Source organism: Centruroides sculpturatus, unplaced genomic scaffold, assembly GCF_000671375.1.
Source record: "Centruroides sculpturatus isolate CEXI.00-Female unplaced genomic scaffold, Cexi_2.0 scaffold266, whole genome shotgun sequence".
Lineage (NCBI taxonomy): Eukaryota > Metazoa > Arthropoda > Arachnida > Scorpiones > Buthidae > Centruroides > Centruroides sculpturatus.
In genome coordinates this window covers 631,894-639,539 of record NW_019384421.1, presented here as the reverse complement: position 1 = coordinate 639,539, position 7,646 = coordinate 631,894, and the positions used below count along the sequence as shown (strand labels likewise).

At 37.9% G+C, this 7,646-nt stretch overlaps 1 protein-coding gene across 1 annotated transcript; it reads left to right on the top strand.

Moving 5' to 3' along the window:
- Positions 1–264: 264 nt before the first annotated feature.
- LOC111619421 lies at positions 265–7,243 on the top strand. Its single transcript, XM_023361122.1, has 2 exons — positions 265–566; positions 5,020–7,243. Exon 2 carries the CDS (start codon positions 5,297–5,299, stop codon positions 6,563–6,565), a length of 1,269 nt encoding a protein of 422 aa, XP_023216890.1. The 5' UTR covers positions 265–566; positions 5,020–5,296; the 3' UTR covers positions 6,566–7,243.
- Positions 7,244–7,646: the final 403 nt, after the last annotated feature.

Below are 7,646 nucleotides of genomic sequence, written 5' to 3'. Positions count from 1 at the left end.
ACATTTTCGCTTGTTTCAATCAAACTTAATTAGAAGGCTCACAAAAAAAGTTTCAACGCCATTGTGGTATCCGGAATTTTATTAACTAAAATCTTAATTATCTTTTTCCTTATGTTTATGTAACGAATTAGAAGAAAAAACGATCTTAGCCGGGAATGTGTAAACCTTCTTGTTATAACCATCAACATCTATTGTCCTCGCATAACTTGCAGCTCAACTTACACAAAAGTTTATAGTTAGCATCCAAAATTCGTCCCTTGTTCAGATCCCTGGATCACCTATAACCTTTAGCTCATAGACCATTCGATCACGTGATGGAAATTCCCCACAAAAAGCTATAAAACACCGTTCCTACCCCCTCTCGACGGAGTCTCTTAACGAAAGCCAGACCGATGACATCGCGTCGATTCTTCGAACCCGCCGACATTCCGATCTACGAACATCGTTATCCGATCATCACCAAAGTCGCGAACTTTTTATAATTGCGCTCATTTGGATTAAAACCACCTTTTATTGAACAATTAAGTGCCTACATGGAGTTACTCGTCTAGGAGCCATACAAAGAGGTATGAAAAAGTGTGTAAACTCTCTCGAGCTGTTAGGCGGTCTAGTAACGAGATCAGTGTAATCATTTTGTCAAATTTGTTCATTTTAATAAATTCTTGATTTATTTGTTAAAATGGTAGACTCCTTTACTCGTTTATGTCCTTCACCTTATCGTCAACCCCAAATACTCTCCCTCCACTCGCCTGACATTTGAGCGTTCCCGATCCTAAGGACCAGCAATAAGAAAAACTTTAGCCATCTTGACAAGTGAGCAGGTTTAACGACCTGTCGCCGGAAAGGGAGACCTATAATCTCTCCGGCGGTTCACATATTGGTTTTGCAGGAGTAGGGTTCGACTTCCTCGAAAAATCGATAAGGTGAAAAAAAGGCACATTCGAGTAGGAAATTTCGAAATAGGAGGTAGATTTGGTAGTAATAGGGAAAAATGGATCCTCAACCTCAACCTGCGGCTAGGCCAGGCAACCCAAATCCGAATCCGGCATCGAATCCTATTACGTTGAGAGGTCTAGGCGGTATAATACCTTTGTTACCTGTATTTTCTGGAGAGGCAGGAGGCACAAGAGTAACAGATTTTTTTGATTGTTTGGTAGACGTTACCAAAGTAGCCGCCTGGTCTAAGGCAGTGTTCCGCAAGCTTTTTCTATTCGTGGCACACCCATGACTCGACATGTCTCAACATAGCACACCAAAATGTTATTCCCCTCAAAAGCGTATGATATGATACTATTAATAGATTACTTAATGCCACTAGCCTATTATTATTATTATTAAACAGACATCAACACCAGTGAGCTAATTTATTTTACATTTAATTTCTTAAAATACATAAAAATGAGTGGCTTGTAATAAAGAATAAACGATCATTATCTTATTTCATAAGTGCTGTGGCACTTATGAGGTAACACTTAAAATACAAGCATAAGAAGCACAGCAATTGGGATAAAAATATATAAATAAAGCTTGAAATTAATAGAATATGTAAAAGTTCACGTCACACCTTACACCTTGTGACGGCACACCATTTGCGGAACACTGATCTAAGGCACAGATGTTAGCGGTAGCGAAATTAAAACTTACGGGAATAGCCCGAGAATTTGAACGGAAGGATCATCGGATTAAAGCTGTAGATGAATTTGATGAATTCAAACGCCTAATGATAGAGCGCTTTGAACGAGAACTTTTTCCGGTCCGATTAAATAAGTTTTATACTTGTGTTCAGAAACGGGAGGAAGATGTGCAGGCGTATGCCGCTCGTCTTTAGTCTCTGGCCATGGAGATAGTAATTACGCCAGAGCCGAATGCAAATGCCGAGGAAACTGCTATTATACAAAGGGTCCAGACAAAAGAATTAGATGAGCGATTGAAGGCGCAGTTCTTGAACGGAATTGATTTACGTATACGGCAGCGAACGATGTCACGGGAGCCTACTACTTTTGACGAGGCACTAAAAGCCGCTATTAGCGAAGAAATGATAGAGAACATGACCGCACATCCTCGAGGGATCATGCGAACAGTTAGGGACGGCGAGAGATCAACTGATTCTTCCCCTTTGTTAGACGAATTTCAGAAACTAACCTTCGCAATGGAAAAGCTTAAGGCTCAAATGGATGGTTTAACCAGAGCCCCCTCTCGAAACAATTATAGGGATCCCTCATCCAATCAAAATCAGCGAGGGAACTATAGCAATGGAACATCTAATAATCCACCTGTTCGGCGCAGCGAATATCATCAGGATAATCGTCGATCTTATTCCCCGAATAACCGACCTGATATAAATAGGTCCCAGAATTTTCCTGATCGTCGAAAGAATTATAATAACAATCGAGGCGCACGTCAAAGAAACGATTCCCCAAGGCGAAACGACACAAACCCGGATCAAAATCGCGTCCGCTTCCGTTCACAACCTTCGGAACCACAACAATCTCGTTGGACAGGCAATGTAAGTACAAAGCGTCGAAGGTTGACGACCCCGAAATGAGACAAAATGGAAAGGAAGAATAGGGTACACCCGAACCGTCGAAAACTAAAACCCTATTATCCAAATTTATGTCAACAATATTCCGGTTAAAATTCTAATTGACCCTAAAGTGGATAGTACACTCATATCTAAGGACCTCGCAAACAGATTGAAGGGAAAAGCGTATATAAAATTTGACCTTAGACGAAAATTGGGACCCATCTTAGGAAAGCCAACTACCGCTATAGGAACAGCGATGCCTACGTTTAAATTACGGGGAAGGAAACTTCGCATGCAATGTGTTATCGTTCGAGATGAGATTACCACCCCGTGCGATGGAATCTTGGGACGAGATATTATAGAAACGGCGCAACTAACATTCGACTTTGCTAACGCACAAGTGATCCTATCCAATAAAAAGGTTATACATTTTTGTACTCCCCAACGAGCGCGCAAAAGAAAGAGGAGGCGGAAAGACCTCGATAAACGGAAGAAATTTCGGGAATATTCGGACGTTCTCTCTGAACGAAATGAAAGCAAAAACGGAGAAAATCGACCGAGAAATGGAAACGGAAGGAAACCCGCAATCCATCGAACCCGTAAACGACCGAGAATATAGCGGGAGAACACGGACATGACCGTTGACTCACCCATCGAAATCTCGGAAGTAGACTCATTAATGACTACGTCACAACCAAGGTCTATATAAGAAGGTCACACGCGTGACCTACTTCTTGAGCCGCCATTTTGGGGTTTTTCGAGTCGCATGTTTTAAGCAAATTTGCACGAGCAGTCAGTTTTATACGACATTAATTAAACTAAACTTGCATAAAACTGATGCAATTACGTATATAGGCACTTCTGTAAAGTGATGCAATAACATAAAAAAATTAAAGTGTAATAAAGAATATAATAATATAACAAATTTATAATAATTTTTTAAAGCACGATTGACCATAAAATTAAGATGAAATTCTATAGTATTATTAATAAATGTTGTCAATGTAATGCTCATTTTATAATAAGTAATAGATGTGTAGATATATTTTTAATTTATAAATAGCTTTCAAAAGATTCCAAAAATAAAGTTTTAAATTAAATTATTTGACATTAAACTGACAAATAATACTTGAATAGAATACAATATATTCAAACAAAATATGAATATTTGTTGCTGTAACAAAATAATGCTAAAATTTTCTTTTTTACAATTAAATAGTCAACTTTACTTTAATTAAATAAAACAAAAAATATCAATTTAATGTTGTTTGTGTTCTGCATTAATAATAAAAATTTAAAGTTTAATACTAAAAACTAATGTAAAAATATTAAGTATTTTGCATTATATTTGATATATTTAAATATGAGAAAAATATTAAATCCACTTTAAATCCATACCAGAAAAAATGTATCAAATGCACAATTCAGCTAAATTATTTTTACTAGTATTCTGAAAATGGGTGTACGAACACAAACATTTTAAACGCACCTGATCTTTACATTTTTCCTCTCCAGAAAAACAATTTATGTTATTCCATTAAAATCTGTTTTTAAATGTTCAGGATAAAAGATATGAATGATCAGTGGCAAATAATTATTTAAATGCAAACGAAAAACTTAAATATAAATAAAATCAATTAAATATTATGGAATCTCTAGATTATAAGAATTGGGTATATTTAGATTTACATCACGCCTTTTAAAATATAAATTCTAACAATAAAATTAATGTAAATTTTTATTTAAACTGAATTAAGTATAAATTACTTATAAACTAAATTTTTTGCAAACTTTACACATAAATTCTTTGAACTGTAGTATGAACTATCCGTTGATGTCTACGCTACATTTTGCTTTCCTCTGCTTATTTTCAGGAAATGTAAACAATCGAACGTCTGTAGATTTACGTTTACAATTTGGTGACACAAAATAACCCATTGTTTAAAGGTTTGAGTACTTATAGTAATAATAGTCGACTCACGCAGGACCTACGCGTGGTGTGTAGTCTATCGATGAGTCCCAAAATGTCCGCTGCCGCGTAGAATCACGGGAGCGTGTCCTGACCTTCTTATGTAGACCTTGGTCACAACCAAGTACATTTTCCGAGGAGGACTTCAATTTAGCCTCCATACTCCCTTCGCTACCGGAAAGCGAAATTGAAAGCGATGACACTGAGCCAGAATCGGAACCGGAAGGAGAACAAGACATTACTCCTCCATATATACTCCGACGTCAAAGACCAAGTCCAGATCAACCTTGGGTTATACCTCGATCTACCCGTGGTCGCTTTCCACGATTTATTTCACTCACCTCTAGTCGATCATCCTTACCTTGGTGTAGAATTGAGTTGTAACATATTAATAGGGCATTAATTTCCTTTCGAAAATAGACGTCATATACGAGAGGTGTTTTAATTAAATCCATTTCCTTGTTTAAATTAATTCTTAACAAACAGGAGAATCTTCGGCATTAATAACGATATTTCCCTGTTTCAGTGGGAAAGCACCTGAACACGGAACTACTCTATCTGAAGGATACAATCACCTCGTCGACAGCATAATTTATTTTCAAATTTGTATTATTTTTCTACGTCTTCTCAAGACGTCAACACCTCATTCAAGACAGGAGGAATTCACCAAACGAGTTATTTTCCTGCACCAAGAAAATTTCCTTATAACCACAAGCCATTGGACCTTAGTGAACGATCTTATCTTCGAGCACCTAGAGCGCCAGATTCAATTTATCTCAAATTATCTTACTTAAGTAGAAACAATGATTCGCCAAAAAGAACATACCCCTCCGCAGAATGGAGATCCCCAGACACAATGGAATCTCCCGACTAAAAATTTCGAGCTAGTAAGAGCCTCATTCCTTAATTATCACAAGAAATACAAAGAAATTAAAACTCTAATCACTCTACAGCCCTCTCAGAAAAAACGGACAGGTTTAATAGATGCTGGAGGGAAAATCCTTAAATTCCTCTTCGGAACTGCTACCTCAGAGGATATTAAAACACTAAACGACAAGATTTCGAAAGTCAATCACAGAAACGAAGGAATCATCCATTTATTGCGCTCACAAACCACCTTATTAAATGATATTTTAAATATAAGCAAGACCAATCGACATCAAATTTATGTGCTCTTCAAACGACAAGAGTCCTTCCGTGAATTAATGAACTTATATCGCTATGAACTCGCCTTTGAAATAATTCTTCGAATGATAGAATTTTCTATTCAGGAGTTCCATTTTCAACTAGTAGAGTTACGAGAAGCGATTGATATTTTAGAACAAGGTCGGTTAAGTATCTACTTTATCTCACGGGAAATTATGTTACGAACTCTACGAGACATTCAACTCCAACTTCCGGAAGGCTACGTAATGATCGAACCTATCAAGCCAGATACATTGTTTAAATATTACCAGTGGATTACTACCATCGTAGTAGCTTTACCTGGTAAACTACGGATTTTTGCCAAGATTCCCTTGATTACTCGCAGTGGATATTTTGATATGTACGAAATTGTCAAATTTCCAACATACATCCCTACGTTAAAAACTTTTTTCCAATTTCAAACCGAATATCCTATAATTGCCCTGTCTATGGATAGACAGTCATATATGTTGCTGCAACGATTTGAATTAACTATGTGCAAGATAGACCATTTTCCTATTTGTTCATTAAATATTCCTATTCAACGATTTCCGCAAGAAAGTTGTGAGTATGCCTTATTTAATGAAATTGAAACTCAAGTCAAGGACCTCCGTAATCGACAAATCGTCGCAAGATATGCTCCTATTTTTAAGAAAATAGATCGACAAGGAACCTGGATTTATTTTACCCCTAAACCTCTCACCATCACTATTAGATGCCCTACTAGACCTCAGAAATCGCCTTATATATCTACAACTCACAAATTGAATAATACTGGGATAATCAATCTCCCAAATGCATGTACAGGATACCTACCAGGAATTATCCTCACTTCACATTTCCAAAGACAATCCACCTTACAACTGGAAATTGCGAAAACCTTGTAGTTCCACAAATCGAACAACTGATAAATTCAACTGCTTCAGAAACGTGTCATGGAATCACAAACTCAAGAAAAATTAAAATTGAACTCGGATCACGATATCACTTTAGCTGACTGTAAGGTTTGCCGACGTTGAGGGGGAATAAAATCTATCTCGCTTCAGAATGAGCCTAAGGGAAACCACGTATGTGGGCGGTGGCGAAGGAGGCAAATGATGTACAAGTGTTTTACAAGATAAAAACCGTTTATTCGTTCGAATTCATGCTTACATCGATAATGGACAATTCCAAAATCTCGTGCTCCTGGGAACGGCGAAAGTTCGTGTGATCGGTCGCAGTTCGGGCGGACGAGAAGGATATCTGGACGAAGCAGAAGTTCGTTGTTACGTTGCGGCGTCCTCGGTGATCGGCGGATGCACAACACAATCTAAATCACCACTGTAGGCTTAATCCGGAGGAGACTCTTTTTCGACCTTGAAGTTCCGATTTTTATAGTTTTTCCCCCACATTTCGCATTTCGGATTGGTCCCTTGTTCCATTCCTCACTTCCCAATTGGTCTCTCCTTTGTCTCCAGGTGCAAGACGAAACTTTTTCGGGTCGCGGGAAAGGTCCGATTCGAGGTGTCCATCTGATACCTCTTTGTCGACTCTGCTTGGTGACTGTTTATAAAATAATAACACCTGCACTCATAACTCAGGCCGTTATTTACCATTTTTTGACGTCTAAGAATTTAACGATCATTTTCATCTTTCATCTATCAAAAATTCCGTTTTTTTGTTCGAAAAGGTTTATCTCGACCAACATTTTATAGACACGCGAGTCAAAGATCCACCTGTTTATGAGCGCTCGAGTTTGTCTTCCGCTAAGACCTTGACAGATAGTTTGACACATACTCGAACCGTTCCGAGTCTCGGTTGTTTACATTTTGTGTCGCTCAAGAATTTCACGGTTTACTCGAGTTCGAACCTCGTCTGGGAACCCACATGACCGATCCCTATCAGACATTACCTATGGCCTCAATTACCTATTACGGATGATAACTAAATCAGCTCCCTCATCCTACCCATCTACGATAATGACGATAA

Excerpts from the sequence above, each read along its gene's own strand:
- LOC111619421 (XM_023361122.1), top strand. The coding sequence starts at position 5,297 with ATGATTCGCCAAAAAGAACATACCCCTCCGCAGAATGGAGATCCCCAG.